Source organism: Odocoileus virginianus, chromosome 17 (genome assembly GCF_023699985.2).
Source record: "Odocoileus virginianus isolate 20LAN1187 ecotype Illinois chromosome 17, Ovbor_1.2, whole genome shotgun sequence".
NCBI classification, from domain to species: domain Eukaryota; kingdom Metazoa; phylum Chordata; class Mammalia; order Artiodactyla; family Cervidae; genus Odocoileus; species Odocoileus virginianus.
Genome location: NC_069690.1, coordinates 21,879,685 through 21,899,030, shown reverse-complemented (window position 1 = coordinate 21,899,030; position 19,346 = coordinate 21,879,685). Strand labels below are relative to the sequence as shown.

The 19,346-nt window shown below is 53.8% G+C and overlaps 1 protein-coding gene across 5 annotated transcripts in view; it reads left to right on the top strand.

Annotated features, from left to right (window-relative positions):
* Nucleotides 1-19,346, top strand: part of SMG6 (SMG6 nonsense mediated mRNA decay factor) — a 197,074-nt gene that overhangs the window by 163,549 nt on the left and 14,179 nt on the right. For all 5 annotated transcript variants that reach the window (XM_020909771.2, XM_020909772.2, XM_020909770.2 and 2 more), the window contains 2 exons: nucleotides 11,271-11,447; nucleotides 15,138-15,284. In XM_020909771.2, coding sequence (XP_020765430.2) covers nucleotides 11,271-11,447; nucleotides 15,138-15,284 — 324 coding nt within the window. The remainder of the gene's footprint in view (nucleotides 1-11,270; nucleotides 11,448-15,137; nucleotides 15,285-19,346) is intronic.

The following is a 19,346-nucleotide window of genomic DNA, read 5'->3' as shown; positions in this document are numbered from 1 at the left end:
AGGTGGAAAGAGCCCTTCGGAATCACCTGCGTCTCTGCACACAGGGTCGGGTGGCTTGCCCACCGTCACGCAGGAGAGCATGCAGTGAACGTCCCTCCTGTCCTGTAGCAGCTTGGCTGCCCCCAGAGAAGTGCAGCAAGCCCGAGAGCTCTGTCTTCACAAGATCAGCGGCAGGAGGCTGCCCTGTTTGGATTTTTTTTATGATCAGCCTTTTCCCCTGCAGAGGCTGTAAGAGTCTCTGGCTGAAGCGCAGGTGATGCTTCGGACCCATTGGGGCTGGGGCGGCTGGAGCGCTCCGAGCAGGGGCCCATTCCCAGCTTCTCCACTTATCAGCCGCCCGACCCGGAGCACGTTCCTCCTCTGTGCCTTGATTTCCTCATCTGTAAAATTGAGGTTCTGACAGCACCAACCTCGTGGGGCTGTTAAGGGGATTAGATGAGGCACCGTGCCTGGCTCTGATGGATAGAGCCGCACGCAGCGGGTTTTGTTTTTGTGCCTGGGAAGCCCCAGTGGTGCTCTTGTAGGAAGTGGGTCTGGTGAGGTGGCAAGAATGCTGGCCTAGGAAGCCATTGCATCTGGCTTCACATCTCATTAATTTTTTTCTCATCTCTAGTATCATTATCTGAATGTAATAGTTACTGCTTCATAGGGTGCTGAGGGTTTCTAAATGGAAGACTGCCATGAAAAATGTAACCTATTTCTTTGTACCTTCACCGGAGTTGCATTTGAAGAGTGGACTAAACTTGTGACTGCCTCCTCTTAGTCTTCCAGCCTTTAAAGCAGTGATTCTCCAACTTCAGCGTTCGTAAGTGTTAATAGCAGGAACGCTTACTTAAAGTACACATTCCAAGGCCCTGTCCCCAGAGATACTGATTTATTTAGTCCAAAGTGGAGTCCAGGAATCGGCATTTTTAACCAGTTCCCTGTGTGATTCAGTGCAGGTGGTTTTTAAAATGCTTTTTAGCACTCAGGGGTGAAGAAAGGGGAGCTAATATTTATTGAACAGCTTGTGTATGCCAGGCATTTGGCTTACTTAAACCTTATCAAACTATAAATAGACTTCAGTTCCCTTTAGCTATTACCCACGTTTGTCGTGTCTCCAGCCATGAGGCCCTGTGCCACTTGGGACTCAGGCCTCTAGATGTAGAACCTGAAAAGGCAGCTTGAAGTTGCCTCAGGCCTCAGCCCCAAACTCAGGGAAGTTCTCTTCACTGTATTTTTAATATGCCGTGGGGATTCTCGAGATACAGGTGTAATGTTTTCCTCTGAGCATGACATCAGTGCTTTGAAGAGAATGAGTCTCACCTCTCGCTGAGGTGTGTTGTGCCTTGCCCTGGGGCAGCAGCCTGCAGTGAAGACAAGGCAGGACGTGCCTAGAGCTTGGCTTCCTGTGGTATCTTATTTCAAACTAGAAACTCTGTAGGTAGCCTGTCAAAAGAGAGCATCATTCCTTCTAGAGCCTGAATCTCCATGGGGAGCACCACCCAAAGCAGAAAGGAACATCTCTGAGTCTGTCCAGGGTGTCCTGTTGTGCAGCACCAGGAGCGTGATTCATGGTTATGCAGTGTGGCCAGCACCCCCGCCCCCACCATCATGATGGCGCCTGGAGCTGTCCTCAGGTCCCCGAGTTGCCGTCAGCCTCCCACAGTCGGCCATCCACGTCATCCAACTACCCATAGTGTGTATTAGATGCAGCAGATAGATTTTTCTTTAAATACACACACACACACACACACACACACATACAGATTACATGCCTGTCCTCAAGAGCCTTCCTTAAGAAAGAAAACAGGATAGCCTAATGGGAGAAAGATACTGCGAAGCATAAACAGATGAAATTTATGGATGTCACGAACTTGAGAGGGAAGGTGGCATTCTCAGATGACAAATGAAGGACCCAAAGAGAACTTGATAGGCTCCAATGAAAGAAGTAAATAATTACACTAAATCCAATAGGAATAAACCTAAAATCCTACTTTATTCAGAAAGTCAGCACACACAGCAAGTAATGTACAGGACAATACTGAATAATGGGGTTTTTATAGCGTGGGAAGGCCTCAGTGAAGGAATGTGATAAAGGGAAATAGTGGAGGGCTTGCAAGCAGTGGGGAGAGATATTATTTAGCCACATACGTGAAAACGCTTTGGGGATTTGTTGATTAAAAGCTCACAACGTGTCACTTGAGCAAAGTGGTGAACAACAGAGCATGTGCTTTTTTGGCCGATTTGCAGAGTTGAGGTGTCCAGGATAGAACAGGGAGGAGCTAGCCGTGTGTTCTGTTCTCTGCTGCCTGACCGCACGTGGGCACTCCCTGCAGGAGACATTCGTCTCAGTGAAAGTCTTAGTGAGAGAATCCCCAGGATGTTGAGGAGACGGTTGAAGTGAGGAGCAGTGGAAGGAAGTGGGACTGTTTAGCCTAGAGAAGGTATAACAGAGCAGACTTCAAAAAAATTGGAGGCCAGTCAGACAGAAGCAGAGTTAAGAACTTTGTTGTGGCCCCATAGAACAGAATTGGAAGCACCGGGAGGCAGATCTGGACGTGAAAGGGATAGACATTTCCACTAATGAGAACAGTCCAAAGGTGGAATAGGTTCCCTAGAAGGGAACGAACCCCCTTGTAGACTGAGAACAGTAATGGACCTCTCATACAGCATGGTCAGGACTGAAAGTTGATAGGAAAAAGAATCTGTTAAGTAGGTCATAAGAAAAATTACTTACATATGTCTTCAACGTGAAATGATAATGGTTTTAAGAGGATCTTGAGTCCTCTGCACCTGACATAGACAGGAAAGTGTTGGCTCGCTGGGAGACGTAGCGGGGGTTCCAGGGCGGCTCTGAGTGACTGCTAGCTCACTCTGTGGCGCCAGTACAGGTGTGGAGGGCTCCCCATGCTGTCGGAGAAGAGGAGGGGGACATGGAGGCCTCGCCTGTAGGTGCCAAAGGGGCATCTGGGGATTTGGTTGGTGCCAGGTTACTGTGGGATCCCTCCGCGGCCTGAAAGTTCTGTGAAGTCAAGGACTGCATCTACCTTGTTCTGTCTTTTTTAAACCATGTATGGTTTGTTTGTTTGTTTAATATTTATTTATTTGACTTCCCTGGGTCTTAGTTGTGGCTCTCAGGATCTTCAGTCTTCTTTATGGCATGCAGTATCTTTAGTTGCAGCATGTGGGATCTAGTTCCCTGACCAGGGATCAAACCTGGGCCCCCTGCATTGGGAATGTGGAGTCTTAGCCACCGGACTGCCCGGGAAGTCCTGCCTTATTCTCTTCTTGCCCAAAATGCCTGGCATGATCCCTGTCACATAGCAGAGCCTTAGGGAAAATGTGTGGGCAGTGGGCCAGCAGGCTGGACGGTAACTTCTTCTTTTTTTTGGACGATAACTTCTTGAAAAGAAAGAGTTTGTATCACACTTAAAGGAAGGTGAGGGAATGAATTGATTGCATGAAAGTAACGGCCTGTAGGTCGAGGCAGTTTGGGGAGTAATTTTTAGTCTCAGAGGTACCAGGGGGCAAATGGCATGCAGGGCAATGTTGAACAGGGGTACCTGGAGTTGGGGGTTAGGGAGAAACAGAGAGGAGGGAGCGAAGCGATGTTCGGTGGGGAGACCTCGCACGGACCGTGGGGAGCGTTGAGAGAGACGGGGATTTCACCTGGTACCAAGGCTAAGCTCAAGGGATTTCTTCGTCCTGACTTCTTCAGGCTCTCTCCGCCTCAGAGGGATAAAGGAGCATGTGCCTGGTCTCTGCGGAGGGCTTTTGCTTCTCCCCAGGCTTCCTCTTCCGCCTCCCTTGAAGGAGAAGAGAAGTGAGAATTCTGCCCTTTTGGGTACTGTCAGTCATTGGTGTGGCAGGTATCTCTCTCCTGGGAGCTTGATTCTCCTGCTCTGAATGTGCCCCACCCCCTTCTACTGAACCCTCAGAGTCTAGAATGGGGCCTCGTGCACACAGTAGACACTTAGTAAGCATCTGTGGAGCTGAGTGGTGATTGGGTGTGTTGAATGCTGCAGGCCTCAGCATTCACCCCCACACACATAAATAAAACCAGAAGCAAACTGGGTGATGGAGCCTGCACACGAACCCAAGGGGCGGCCTCCTGATGCTGACTGTGTGGAAGGCAAAGAGGCAAGTGGCTCAGAGCGACCAGAGCTCCAGATACCGTGCTCTTGGCCCAGAACTAACCGGCAGTGTAGAAGCCGACTGCATGTGGATATTTGCAGACTGAGACAGACTCAGGCCTTTCCTCCCCAGGGGCTGAGCTTGTAGCCTCCCCTGCTGGTTCAGTGAGTGAGGGCCCCAGTGCTGGAGCTCCAGGTTTCAGAGCAGCTGAAGCCAGCCAGACCTGAGAGGCTTGTGTTGGCAGTGCCAGTATCCGCCCAGCCCCTGCCAGTGCGGGTGGCTGCTCTCAGAGCCTCTGCAGGGGAAGCCGATTGGACTGCAGCCCGAGCTACTGCTGCCTATAGCTTGCTCCCTGCAACGCGCTCGCTGTTGAGAATGCACCTTGCTCATACAGTTGGAGCTTAGAGCTCCAGGGGGAAAAAAAAAGTAGTTTCTTTCCACGAGGGAACAGTTCAAGAAGAGCCAGCTGTCCTCTACCCAGGAGAGCCAGGACTCTTCTCTTGCTTTGTTTAGAATGTCCAAGCTCAGGAAATTCAGGTGGGTAGAAACTGTTTTTCTTGTGTTGAGAGACCTGGAGCAAGGATGCAGCTTGTCTCCTGTAGGGAGGATACCATTGACAGAGGCAGATCTGCCACCCACACCCTAATAGGAGGGGGCCAGAGGATTAAGGCAGCTGTGATTCACCACAGGACCTTATTTATGATGTGTGCATTAGTGCTTGTCCTAAAGCCCCAGCCCTCGGGGCCCCTCTGGAGTCCTATAGAATGCATCCAGGCCTGTGGTTAGGTCCCGAGTCCTTGTAGACAGCAGGAAGGGGGGGGCCACTGCAGGAAGGCTGGCCCTTCCCTCCACCAGCTGCCTTGTCCAGTCACCTGGATCCAACACCTTAGCTCAAAATAAACTGTTTCAGCAGCTTCAGCAGCCAGGTGAGCATCCCAGGGCCTTTCCCCTCAGCCCTGAGCCATGTGCCCTTACCTCTGAGCCTGGCTTCCACACGTCTCCGTGGTGTCAGACAGAGTCCTCCTCCTGCCTCTGAGCAGAGCAGGGCAGCATAGAAGAAAAAGCATAACAGCCACTTATGTATTTAGCACTTTCTGAGCCTAGGTACCTTGCTGGATATTTGAGATGCATTATCTCTCTCAAACAGCTTTGAGCCGGGTCTCAGAGACATTGAGTAACTTGCCTAAGGACACACAGCTAGAAAGTGTCCATCAGCGCTTGAATTTAGACCTCCAACTATGAAATCCAGGCTCTTGACCAAGCTGTTGTATAACCTCAACTTGCCTCTTCCCAAATGGACCTGTTTTTCCTTCTGTAGTTACCTTCTTGCCACCAGGGTGCACTCCACTTCTCCTCTGTTCTCCCACCTCTCCTCCCAGTGTGAACATAATCTCTGTCTCCCCCACCCTTACCAAGTCTTCCCACCTAACCATTTGCCAGTTCCCACCCACCCCTCTCTAGGAAACCTAAGGCCAGTGCGCGCGCGCGCACACACACACGTACATGGTGGGGGAGGTATACGTAGGGCTTGCAGGCTGCTGTTCACTCTGAACAGGCATCTGTGCCTTGCCAGCTGATTGGTAACTGCCCATGTTGCCTCCACTAAGAAGAAAGCACAGCTGTTGGGACCAGACACATGGAATGGTATGGCTGCTGCAGGGTGGGTTTGCCCAATGATGTGAGCATTTCGTCTTGTGACCCGTCGACCCCTCAGCTGGCACAGACCAACCATAGCACTAGGGCTGGCTGAGTCTGGACGCTGGGATCAAAAGAGACTGAGGGCCAGGCCCGTGCTGGAAGCAGTGGGGTCCTGCTGCAGCAGGGATGGGGAGCAAGTGACCTGCTGACCGAGCGGAGGCCCTGGGACAGGATACCCGGGGCTCGTCGGGATCCGTGTCTGACACAAGGATCCAGACCTTTTCTCCTTGTCCACTTGTCATTCAGCGCCTGCCAGGTTCTTCCCTCCTCTCCCCTCTGACCTGTGACCCTCTCTCACAATGCAGTACCCATCCATCCTGATTCAGCTGGGCTGGGAGTATCTGTCTCTCCCCCTCATCGTGAGCGGCTGCCTCAGCCTTCAGAGGGATTGTGCATCCTCAAAGCCAACTTCCCTCCCCTAGGAACGTGAATAACCCCTTCCTGTGTCCCTCCAGCTCCAGAGGATTCCCTGTGTCTGAACTTTCATTGGCAGACCTCTTCTCAGGCTGACCCACCCTCGGCCGCTGTAGAATCATCCTTCCGGGATGATAGACCCACCCTTCGGTCTCCCGTGAGGATGAGTCGTGTATCACTAGAGGTTCTCAGTTCGTGAAAACACTGTAGTGTGTGTTCAGTTTCTTGTAGCCAATCATGCAGGCTTGGCTCATTAAAGATGACAATTAACCCATTGCTAATTGACCTCAGCAGCCAGCCGGGCGGGCCTGTGTTTTACCAGCCTTGGTCGTGGATTTATAGGCTATGTTAAGATTTCTTAATAATCTCAGCAAGACTTCACTTTTCTGTCTGCATCTTATTTGCTCTAAGGACATTCTGTGAAATTAACAAGCTATAAAGTTTGATTGAAGGTTTCAACAAATGTGAAAGTAATTGGCTCCATTTAGAGAAACAAGAAAAATAACCTGTAAACTTGAGTTTGTAGGGGAAAACCCGTGTGATTTTTCTCTGTAACCAGAGGAGCAGTAGCAAGCAAGACTTTTTAAAACCAGAAAAGAAAAAAAAAAAAAATAGAACTGGCTGATAGAGCAAGTTTAAATTCTGACCGCCCCAAACCAAAAGTTTAGAAAAAGAAGTTTTGCAAAATGTAACCAGCCACTCCAGTGTCTGTGCCTTCCAGGAGGCCTGTCTGGAGAAAACAGGGGTCCAATAAAGATGCAGCGAGTCCCTGATTCCCTGGAGCTTGCATCCAGAGGCCTGGTTCAGCTCTCTGACCCCGCCTCCTGTTCCCTGGCTGAATCAGGGCTCTTCCCCCTTCCCCATGGCTGGTGTTAAGTCTCACAACTTAACATCCATCTGTGGTACCTGCTGCTCAGTTCCTCGTCTCTCCCTCTCCCTCCACCACCTCCCATAAGACAGCTTAGATCTCTCTTTCTGTTCCTTCAAGGCATTTCTGCACAGGCTGTGCTGATGCTCTACTGCGTGGCCATGGAGATTCACCGGTTTTCAGACAACACTGTTCGTTCTCTGCTCATCCACCGCCCCACCCAAGATATGCCCCAGACTGCCTTCCCTCTTCTCTCTTTACCCTGGTGGTTTCTTCCTGCTTTCCTCAAGACCTCACCTTCCTCCGGGCACCAGCCTCTGCTTACCACATGCATGCTCACATTATCTCTCTCGAAGGAACTGAGCCCGGGACAGGCCAGGCTCCCATATCACCCAGCCACATCTCACTTTCAGTTTTCCTTTCTGCTGGGTTCTTTGCGTGTGGACCTGATCCGGGTGATAGCTGGAGCCCTGAAGCTGAGGTTTCAGTTCCCACCGGCGGGGCACGCTGCCCCAGACGGCCTTCGGGGGAGGGGAAGGGGCTTTCTCTGGGTGCCCTTCTTTGAGCTCTTCCCTGACCCAGAGCCCCAGTTTCCTTTCCTTCTTTCTTTTTAAATTTTATTTATTTTTGGGTCTTTGTTGCCGTGCAGGAGTCTCTCTAGTTGCGGCTAGCGGGGACTGCTCATGGCGGTGGCTTCTTTTGAAAGCCCCAGTCTCCTTTCAGAGCTGACTGGAGTAAGACATGAGAGGCATTTTGTCCAGTAACTTTGGAGTTCCTCGTGGTCTCCTGCACCGTGAGTCCCTCCAGGAGGACGATGACTGCCCCTAGGAAGTTGCAAGTCTCAGGTTCCCCGGGTGTTCCCTGGCCACCAGGCCTTTTCCTCACCTCCAGCCCTGGTCCAGCCCCACCTGTTAACAGCCCAGATCTTTCTCCTCTAGAGAATCTAGAATTTGCCCAGAGCTACAATGTACACACCACTTACATTCTCTGTTTTTCATTGATATAGAATGGAAAAATGTACTCACGAACAGAGCTATTGTGGGGATTATGTCATAGACTGCATCTGGGCTCCTTCCTTTCTGAGCGGGGAGCCCAACTTTAACCCCTCTCCTACCAGGAAATCCTCCTTGGCCAGACAAAGCTCGCCTTGGAGTTGGCTCTTTGTGGGTGGTTTAAAGGGCTTCTTCCGTTGTGACAGCCCTTTTTATCCACATTTAAACTTTTCTTGCCCAACTCAAGTGCTGGAGGCTTTGTGTAGGAGGGACCTACCCTGCTGGGCTGGTCCCTCCCACCTGAAAGCAGAAGGCTTCAGCAGACAGGCCAGTGGGCTGGAGACCGAAGGGGTCTCCGGATCCCTGGACAAGCCCTGGACTTTCTGCTTCTTGGAGTTCCCAGCTCCCTGATTGCCCCAGTCCCACTCCTTACCCCCGCAGTGCACTCTGAAACCTAAGGAGACTGTACAGCCTTGGCTCTCCTCCCCCGTAGTTAGATCGCAAAGGCAAGGACACCCTTCTGAAAGGCTGGGTGACTTCTCTCTCTCCAAACTTGCGGAATTCTTTTCCACACCCCACTTAGAGACCCCGTTGGATCAGAGCTCCTTTGAGAATCATCCAGGAGTTCCTCTGCCCTCGGGGAGGAACTGATGGCCACAGCAGACAGAACCCCCTGGAAGCCAGGTTCCTTCCAAACAGAGTGAAAACTAAAATGGGGAGGGGGGGAAGCAGCGGCTGGGGAAGGGAGGTGACACTGCTTTTGTGTGTGTGTCCACGTAGATGACAGTTCCCCGCGATCCTCTAAGGATGTGCTGTGGGCCGGCTCAGGATGTCTGCATTCCTGGAAATCCCCGTCTCCAGGAGCCCCACCGTCCACACATGTGGCCTTTCTCCCTCTTGGCCAGGAATCCTGCTTTGTTCCCCAGCCACTCGGCGTGCCCTCCGGCCCATGCCCTGACAGCAGGAATTGTCCGGTCCGCCTGTCAGCACACACACCCCTGGGCACACTCTTGTCTCCTGGGCAGGTTTCGGCTGCACACTCAGTGGGAGCGCCAGCATACCCCTCACCCCAGGGTGATGCCAGGGACCACCGTCAGGCTTTTCCTCTGTCCTTCTCTCACTCCTGCACCCCCACCTCCTCTCCATTCAGTGACAGTAGCCTCACACCGAAAAGGAAAGTCTTGGCTCCATTACATAATTCTCCATAGTGCAAGCAGTAGCTGGGGCAGAAGGTCAGAGGTCACAGTGGGGTCAGGTGGCTGACACACACTGTAACGACAAGGTGGTTAAAATTAGACCACAGAGAGGAAACTGGCAGTCTTGTGGAAATGCAGAAGTTTCCTCTGCAAGTGAGAGGCTGGGGATGCAGGGAGGCCGCTGTGCGTGCTGGCTGCCAGGCTATTACTCATTTCAGCTCTGTTCTTTAATGCCTCTTAGCCCCTGCTTCTGTATTTCTAGCCTTCCTCATCCCATGTGTGAAGACACGCGATGGAACCCACGGTAACCTGCCCTGGCCCGGCATGCACTTCTTTCCTCCTTGGAAGCACAGGATGAGGCACCCCAAGCTCATGACAGCTATCCTTCCCTCAGCCGCTCCCGGGTAGCCGAGCACCTTTCAGGCCAGCCTCCCAGGTGGTCGAGGTATTCAGCCTTCGATTCAGGCCTCAGTTGCCTCGCAGGCCGTTGGTGGGGCCAGCAGAGGTGCTGTCAGCCCTGAGCCGTGTGCCTCCATCCTGGGCCTCCATCCTGGGCCTCCATCCAGGCTGAGACGTGGCCGAGGAGGCTGAGTGTGCGGTCAGCCTCCCCCACCACCGGCTGCCGGAGCGGTGCTTGTCTCCACCGGCTCCTGGCGGACTTGGGTCATGCCTGCCTCAGCTCTCCCTCTGGCACCCAGCCCGGCTTCCCTGCGCCTCTCAGCCCTTCCTATGCACCTCCCGAGTGCCCTGCTTGTCCCGGCACCCCTTGCCAGGGAAGTGCAAGAGGTAATCTCTGCCACCAGGGGGTCGGGGGTTATCACCCAGGCAAGGGCGATGACAAAGACACCTGTGCACCACTGAGCAAACAGTCTAAGACAGTCTCCGGGTTCGTTAGCGTACTGCGCGGCGCAGCCAGGGCAGTCCCCGTCATGTGATAGGATGGGAGGCTTGAGGTTGGTGGCAGGTGGGGGGCCGGAGTCATGGTCACAGAGGGGCTGCCGCCCTGCGGCATGTTTGACCACTGCAGTGTTTCCTCGTGGGAATGGCCTTCACTACTTGTGAGCTCCAGATCCAACGGGGGCCCCTCTCCTCCCTGGGTGAGTGCCCTCCCAGAAGGGAGGAGAGGACCCCAGAGGCCAGGGAGGAAGAAAAGGGCACAAGAAGGTGCAAAGCAGGTAGGTTTGCAGGTCTCGCAGGAGAAGGACCCCAGGCGGGGTGACTATGGAAACTTCATCTCAGCCACTTACAAATGTGATGATTGCTCAAGACACTGATTTCATTTCAGCTAAATCAGCCCCAGCTTCTCCAACAGCACTGGCTTGTGTGCTGATGTGGCCACATGGGAGCGGGACAGCCCAAACCCCTGGAGGAGCAGAGCGTGGTGGAACACCCTGCTCCCACCTGCCCTGCCTGTCTCCCTTCTCCTGACTACAGTTTCCTGCCGGACCCCCGTCTCTTGAGCATGAGAAGCTCTTAGGTGGGGCAGGAACCTGTCAGGGGAAACCTGAAATGATCTGGCTGAAATGAAACAGCCAAGAAAGCCCTCATCATTCATTTCTCACTCAGGCTGAAAGTTCTCCCCTCAGGAATCTGGCAAGAGTGGAGCTGGGAGCAGCATGGAGAGTGGCAGTGAGAGCACCAGGACTCCGCGTTCTGTGACCATCAGCATCTTACCCTCCGCCCCTCCTCCTGTCCAGCTAGATACCATATCAGGACTTAGGTCACAGAGAGGCAGAACCCCAGAGGACAGCGGTCACTGGTGCTGGGGTTGTCTGCCACCCTAGAGGTGACCTGAGGGGAGATGCTGGTGACTCAAGGATCTTGGCCTTTGGCCTCATCTCACATACACACGCTCCCGCTCACTCTCTCTGCGCACCCCCACCTCGCAGATGACACATTTCTCGGGTGCCCCTAAGCCTCCAGTCAATGTCTCTCATCTTCCCTTTCAGAAAGTGCTGTTTTTCTTCTCTCCCTCTCGCCCCGTAGGTTATTGCAGCCGACTGCAAAAGGGTCACAGTGCTGAAGTATTTTCTGGAAGCCCTTTGTGGACAAGAAGAGCCTCTGCTGGCATTCAAGGGTGGAAAATATGTGTCAGTGGCACCCGTCCCAGACACCATGGGAAAGGAAATGGGAAGCCAAGAGGGAAAACAACTGGAAGATGAGGTACAATGCGGGAAGAGCCCGCTGTGGCCGAGGGACGGCTCCCCAGCCCTGTGCTGCCCAGGGTTCAGCATTGACCCTTGGTTATTTATAACCACCCAGAGGAGTGGCGATGCCGACGTGACCAGCCGGCCCCTCAAGAGTGCACTCTGCTGGTGCCCCTTCCTGCCATTCCCACCCCAGTGCCTCCATCTCGCTCTGCTACGAGTTCCAGATGCTTCTTTTTAATGTTGCATTGGAGGAGAAGGCAGGGAAGAAAGAGTTTAATAATGTGCAGCTCTGGAGGCTTAGAGAAGGGGGTCGGGGGGGTGGGGAGTGTTAGGGTTCAGGCCGAGGATCAAGTTTATGGATGTGTGGAGCCCAGCGCAGCGCAGGCCCGAACTGCAGCCTCCAGCACACGCACAGGAAGAGCTGACATTGCTGGCCCCGTGTGGAAAATCACCCCCTCCCTCGCTCCCTCCCGCCCTCCCTCCTGCACATCCTGATGTGATTAAGGAATTCTCCTCTTGTTTGTTTGCCCTTGGTTGTTCCTGTAGCCCTTGCCTCACTCCAGACAGTGTGTGTGTGCGTGTATGTGTGTGCGCCAGCCCGAGTGCCCGCCCCTGCCAGACCCCACTGGCGTTTGCCTCGCCGTGGATGGAGGTTTCTTTCTGGGGGTGACTGTTACTGTGGTTCTCTGTGCAGGAGGTTTGTGTGTCGGCTTAAGTTGAACGCTGCTGCCAGCTGCCCCGCCATCTGTGGGCTGTGAGTTGATGTGAGGTGGGACACTGTGAGTGCGTGTGTGCGTTTACTGCCGCTGCCCGCTGCCCTGCTGTGTGCCTGGGTGTGGATGACTGTTGGGGGTGCACACAGAGCCCACTTTGCCTGATGCTCGTCTCTTCCCTCCTCTTTGCCCCCCACCCCGCCAGTGTTAGAGGCAGAGGGGGCTTAGGTGGGAAGGAACGTGGGACTCAAGGAGGGGACGGAAGTGACTGCAGCCAGAGGCCAGGTCAGCCGTCGGCCAGCACAGTCATTTGGCCTGCGGCGGTCTCCAGCGCCCGGTGGAGCAGGGCGGGGTTCAGGGATGAAATCAGCAGCAGGCCCGGGAAGCCAGATGTCAGCTGGAAGCTCTCGCTGGTGATCTGAGGCAGTGATAGGGTAGCCACCTTTGCTTCAGAGTCTTCAGAGCAGCACAGTCTTGGATGGGCTTCATTGGAATAGCTGGAGAACCCCACCCCACCCCTGATGACACAGGGCTCCACTTCCAGGCGAGAGGTGGTTCCAGGGATGAAGCTGAGCCCATGATTCCAGGCCCTCCAGATGAAACCTGGGCAGGGAGTAACGGGAAAGAATGAGCTGTCAGTATGGGAGGAGCCAGTGGGCTTACTAAAGCCACTGGGGTGTTCAGGCTCTGGGCAGGGCAGAGCAGTGCCCCCCAAGCCCTGGGCACCGTGGAGGGAAGCCTGGGCGGGGTAGCGCCCCAGTGGGCTCTCTCACCCATGTTTTCAGGCTGAGGCAGGCAGTAGAAGGTGAGCAAGGTAGCTCTCCAGGGTACTGCAGGAGATGTCCGCTGGCCCCAGGAACCTGCAGGACCAGATTCAGGGAGGCAGGCGAGCCCAGAGGGAGGGGCTCCTCCCCTCCCACAGGAAACAGTCCAGCTCCTGGGCCAGGTCTTGGCTATGCCCCACTGTCTCCCTCCCTCTAAGGCTTCTTGACCCGACAGAGGTTGTGACCCATGCCGTGCTGCCCACTTCTTCCTTTTCCCACGAGCCTCCTGGGTTCCTTTGTGTTAGTGGCCCCTGGGAAACCCTGCTTACCCTGGTCTGTGTAATTTCACAACCCTGCACTTCCTCGTTTGGTGTGAGAGCTGAGCCAACCTCAGACAAGCCTCGCTGACCCTCTTTTGACCTCAGTCAGGCTCAGCACAAGCCCCATGATAACCCTGTGTATCGCTGATCAGAGCAGGCAGGGGCAGTGTCTCCCACAGGCCGGCCAGGGACTTGACTGCACTCACCCCATCCAGGTTAACCCCTAAGACAGGAAGTAAATGTGCAGAGAGAGCCTTCCTCCTTCCCAAGGCCTGGGCCGCTCTGGAAGCTGGTGACACTGCGGGAGCCTGCAAGTTTTCAGATGAGTAGTGACTGCGGACAACACCCCAGACCCCTGAGACCTCTTAGGTTAGTGGCAGTTCTGAGATCTCGTCTAGTGGCCCCATCCTAAGATCTCGTCCCTCTCCACCCTGTAAGACTGAGTCACTTAAGGTGATCGAGAGAGGAAGGGGGGAGCTGTTTATTCAGACATCATTCTTCATGAGCAGAACAGAGTCCATTTCCTTAAGGATGCTGCCGACACACCTAACTCCCCACCCCTCAATTCTCCTAAAGCAAGGCACTGCCTACCCACAGACCCACTCTGCTCACCACTTTCCGCAAAGTGTGTCTGTCGGAATGCTGTCACAGTGGGCAGTTGGAGGGAAGGGTAGCCTGTGTTGAGCAGGATCCCTGTGGGCCTGTGGGAGCACAGCTGGGCCGCTGATGCTGGCCCTGAGCTCCATCTAGGTCCAGGGCTGTACCTGCGCCATTGGGGGTCATTGATAGGAGCGCAGACTTTGGAATCAGACTCACTAAGGTTTGAATCCCTGTTCTGCCGCTTGCTTGCCTCGTGACTCTGAGCAAATTGTTTTAACTCTCTAGACCTCCGTTTGTTCATTTACTAACTAGGGGTGATGATAGCATCCATTCACAGGCTGTTGTATTAAATGAGTTAATACATGAAAAATGCTTAGCCGGGTACCTGGCTTCATAGTAAGCATTCAGTAAATGACAGCTGTTACTGTCATAATTATCATCATTATTATCATCATCTAGTTATCATTCAGACCCAGGAATCTTCTGCTCAACCACCCCCTGTTACCCGTGTTAACACTGTCCCTCCAAGGGAGTTCTCTCAGGCAGCTGCATGTTCTCCACTGACCAAGGCCAAGAGTGAGGGAGTGAGAAGTGGAGCCCAGGACCACCCGGGGAGTAGTGCTTCTAAGAGTTGAGGCTGAGAGCAGGGAGGTGCCATCTCTGGGGAAGGCGCCTCCAGCCTGGCAGGAGATTCCTTAAGCTAGCCCGCCTTCTCCCAGTCTGTCCTGGCCCCTGGAGGGCAGCTGTGCAAGGTCATGTCATGTGAATTCCTATCATGGGGCCCCCAGCCCTCACACCGCCAGCCTGTGGTCTTAAAAAGAAACCAGGGCAAGGTCTGCTGAGCTGCAGCATCTGCTCCCTGACGCCGTCTGGGGCGAGGGCGTGTCCACGCCCAGATCCCAGCTGTTGGCCAGAGTGATTCCTATCAGATCATTAGCATGAATTACACTTCAGTTGGGTGGTTTAACTTTCTCTGTCGTTTTCCCCTTTGGTGAGTTTCAAAATGAAAATAGGCCCAAAGTTTGATGTTTGGAGTATGTGCAAAGAAGAGAGGACTGTGAATGTAGGCATGGAAGTAGATACAGTGTGGACCTGTGAGTGTGCAAGAGGAGGACCCTGGAGTGCACAGGAGAGCCAGGGGAAAATGTGACACTCCCCGAGCCGAGGGGAGCACGCACCGTGGGGCCCTGTGCAGGGAGTGGTCAGAGAAGCCCGAGTTGAGATGCGGGAGGGACCAAAGGGTGGGCCTGGTCAGCGCTGTGGGCTCACGGTCTCCTCTCTCTCCTGACGTGTGCCCCCACTGAAGGAGGAGGACGTAGTGATTGAAGACTTTGAGGAAGACTCGGAGGCCGAAGGCAGCGGGGGCGAGGACGACATCAGGGAGCTTCGGGCCAAGAAGCTGGCTCTGGCCAGGAAGATAGCGGAGCAGCAGCGTCGCCAGGAGAAGATCCAGGTGGGGCCCGGCCGGGCACACGGTTCTGGTGTGGGTGGTGGTCTGCTCAGGGCCCAGGGGAGATGGAATGGGGGTGAGCAGGACCCTCTTGCTGGGACCTGACTGGTTCTGCCACCTGTGGTGTTCTTCCGCCGCTAAATTCTGGTTCAGCGCCTGCAGTCCCCCTCCTCCTGGGATCCAAGGCAGGGTCAGCTTCTTCTCCAAGAATCTGCTGAAAGCTCCTCCCCCTGTGATGATCTGTGATGCCACACAGACCCGACCTTTCACACAGTTTCGGGGGTTTCCCAGTTCCCCTGAGCCTCGTGCAGACACTCCTGGAGAAACCAAGGTTCTCTATTGAGAACACCTGTTCTCGGGGGTGAGCTGGTGTCATGGCCACCGTTTGTGTGCATGTATTCCCACTGTAATGGCCGAGCCCCTCTGGATAGGACATGCTAAATCCTTCAGAGAGAAATTACTCAATCTCCACACCAGGATTCTCACATCAGCGGGCCTCTCGCGGACCCATACTGTCCCTGCCTGCAAGCTTTTCCTTATGGTTCGCCCAGGTCCAACTCTTGTGCTGTAAGCTCACTTCCTCTTATCTATTCCTCTTATCTATCAGGGCAGACAGAGAAGGGCTGGCCACGCTCCTGCTTTAAGACTAGCTGCACACGTAGGGAAGCGCCAATCCTCTTCAGGGATGTCTGTCTTCAGCCTTCTCTTCACCCACCTCTGGCCTTTGGCATGGAGCATAGTACGTGTGGTCAGGCCAACCTTATCAGGCTGGGCTCCACCACTTACCAACCATGTGTCTTTGGGCACATGGTTTAACTTCTCCGAACCAATTTCCTCATTTGCACAATGAAAGTAGTGACAGCACCTCCCTCGTGGAGTGGCTGAGAGGCCTGCAGGAGCCGGTGTGCGTGCACAGCGCGTGTCACACAGGGTGAGCTCATGACTGACAGCGGACTGATGGTCTCGTCCGTCGGACAGAGCCCTGCCCTGGGAAGAGCTCTGTCTGCTGGGATCCATGGGCCTTTAGACACATGTGCACCAGTCAACCTGTTGGAATTAAGTGTGTGGTACCTCTGCAGCACCACCATCACGGTGGTATGGCCACTGCCTTCCTCTTTCTGTGATCTCTCTAAACCTCTGTCCTGGCCCTCAGAGCTTCACCCTCAGGCTGTCTTTCTTCCTGACTTGTGACTCTTTTCTTCCTCACCATCAGTCGTCCCAGAAGTTTTCTCCATACCACCACCTCCATTTCTTGACTCTGTGACTCCCAACAGTCATAGAGTCGACTGTATTAGAGGTCCCCAAGTACCTGTCTTTGTTGGTTTTTCATCACACTTGTGATGTGTGATGATTTCCCTGTGGCTTTGGGCCCTGAAGCCACCTCCCTGCAGCTCACAAGGACCCTCGTATTCTGTCTGTTGACCACACCAACCTCCTGGGCTTCTAGACCATTGTTCTTTACTTGGTTCTTTACTCCTCCTTCCTTTCTCTTACTTCTTAGTCTCAGCATGCAGAGTTGACATTCAGCAGATATTTTTGTTCAATGAGTTCATGAATGATACCAAGGAGAGCGTCATCTTTTTTTAATTTTTAAAATTATTTATTATTACTTTTTGGCTGTGCTGGGTCTTTGCTGCTGAGTTTGGGCTTTCTCTAGTTGTGGCGAGTGGGGGCTACTCTCTTCACTGTGGTGCTCAGGTTTCTCCCTGCAGTAGCTTCTCTTGTTGCAGAGCATGGGCTCTAGGGCAAGGCTAGGTAGTTTTGGTTCACAGGCTTAGTTGCCCCACAACATGTGAGATCTTCCCAAATCAGGGATCAAACCCGTGTCCCCTGCTTTGGCAGGTGGATTCTTAACCACTGAACTATCAAGGAACTCTGAGAGCATCATCTTAAAGTTCCTCACTGGCTTTTAAGCCCTCATGTCTGCTTTTTAAATTTTTTTTTAGTTTTATTTATTTATATTTGGCTGTACTGTGTATTCATTGCTGCACAGGTTTTTCCTCTAGTTGCAGCGAGTGGGGGCTACTCTACTTGTGATGCATGGATTTCTCATTGTTGCGAAGCACAGGCTCTACGGCATGCAGGCTTTAGTAGTGGTGGCACATGGGCTTAGTAGCTGCAGCTCCCGGGCTCTAGAGCACAGACTCAGTAGTTGTTGTAGCGCACAGACTTAATTGCTCCACAGTATGTGGGATCTTCCCAGCCCAAGGATTGAACCCGTGTCCCCTGCACTGGCAGACAAATTCTTTACCACTAAGCCACCAGGGAAGCCCACTCGTGTCTGATTTCTTATCAGATCCTGTGCACTCATTCATGCCCTCCTCTCCTCTCCATTCCCATCGCCACAGCTGCTGCTGTAGCCCAGGGATTGACTAGATTGGAGCCAGCAACCCTGCACTGCACAAGTCTGACAGGGTCCTATTTACCTTGGAATCTGTTAATGGCAGCTCCTGGAGTTGTGGTACTGGGTCTGCGAGCCAGGCTTACTGCCTGCAGTGTATCATTATACATAGTTTCATCGTTCCCTTCCCAAAGAGCCACTCCCCTGCCCAGGAATAGTCAGCACCTTTGCTTGGCTAATAAAGTTGAATTCCTTACTGTGGCATCTGAGGCTGTTCCCAGTCTGTTTTCCCAGCCTCTTCTCTCATTCCCCGTGAGCCCTCACAAGCTGTGTGATGTTGGGCAAATGCTTTAACTTCCTCAAGCCCGTTTCCTCACCTGTCAGACAAAATTGGTGACAGCACCTCCCTCAGAAGACAGTGCACGCCAAGTGCCCGTCCATCCAGACACTCCGGCCCCGCTGCCTGGACAGCACTAACCTTCCTTCCGCCCACCGTCCCCAGACAGTGCTCCCCTTCCCCACGCGCACGTTTTGGTTCCTGCTGCTCCCTCAAGCCCAAGTACCCTTTCTTCTGCTCCACATTTCCTATTACCTGTTGAAATTCTAGTCTTCCTTCAGTCCCTAGACGAAACCCCATCTCTCCAGTGAAGCCTTCCCCGACTCCCCCCAGGAGGAGTCATCTCTCTGCTCAGTGTTCCTGTGGCACTGATTTATACTTCACCCGTGAAACGTATATCGCGTCTCAGATTACACTTATTGCTGGGCTTGTTCCCCCACCGCACTGTGAACTCCTTGGAATCAGGTCCTGCGTCTTCTGCTCAGTATGGTAAGCAATGCTGAGCACCTACCAGGCTGGTTACAAGGGAACATGAACCAAGAGAGTCCCTTCCCAGAGTGTCCACTGGCGCAGAGAAGTCAATGACGTGACGTGGGAGCGAGCCCTGTTACCAAAGGGGAGCGCCAGCTGCTGGAGGAGCACGTGCCGGGGGACCTGGCCTTGTCCCGAGCGCCGTGGGCAGCCTGGCCTCACCAGTGACGAGCGGTGCCTGACAGCGGTCTCGTGAGGGACTTGACTTCCGGGGCCTGTGGCCGCTCCTGCCGGGGGGGCCCGTCTGGCCCGTCGGCTCCCTCGGAGCAGTGTGCTCGGGTCCAGGCACCGAGGGCCTGCTGCAGGCCGTCAGGCTGGGCGGCTGGGGCCCCTTTAAGAGCAGGCCCCACATGCGCCGCTGCTGGCGGCCTGCCTCCTGTCAGCCCTCTTCCTCCAGCCTCACAGCCACAGGAGGATTTCTCAGCAGAGAAAAAATTCCCCCCTTCCCTTCTCCCCACCCCCCTTTAATGCCCGGGGCCCTTCACTTCCATAATTCTTCATTTTCCAGCCTTGAACGTAAGCCAGACACATCTGTCTGGCCATATGCGTGAACCCTGGAGTCTGTGCCGAGGTGGCTGTAAAACAGGGCCGGTGAAGGCCCTTCTGGGAGAGCACACACATGTGTGTGCCCTCAGGCCATTGGCTCCCTGCCCAGAACTACGGGGCTGCAGCGCTCCAAACCCATGTTAACCTTTTCTTATTTTTCCTCTTTTTGTTTAATTTAAGGGGGGAAAATCCCAAGGAAAAGGTATAAATTGTCCTGGGAGTGGGGGAGAGGCTCCTAGCTGGAGAGGCCATTATTGTTGGCAGGTACCTGGTCACACTAATACAATAAGGAAGAGAGGAGCATCGGGTG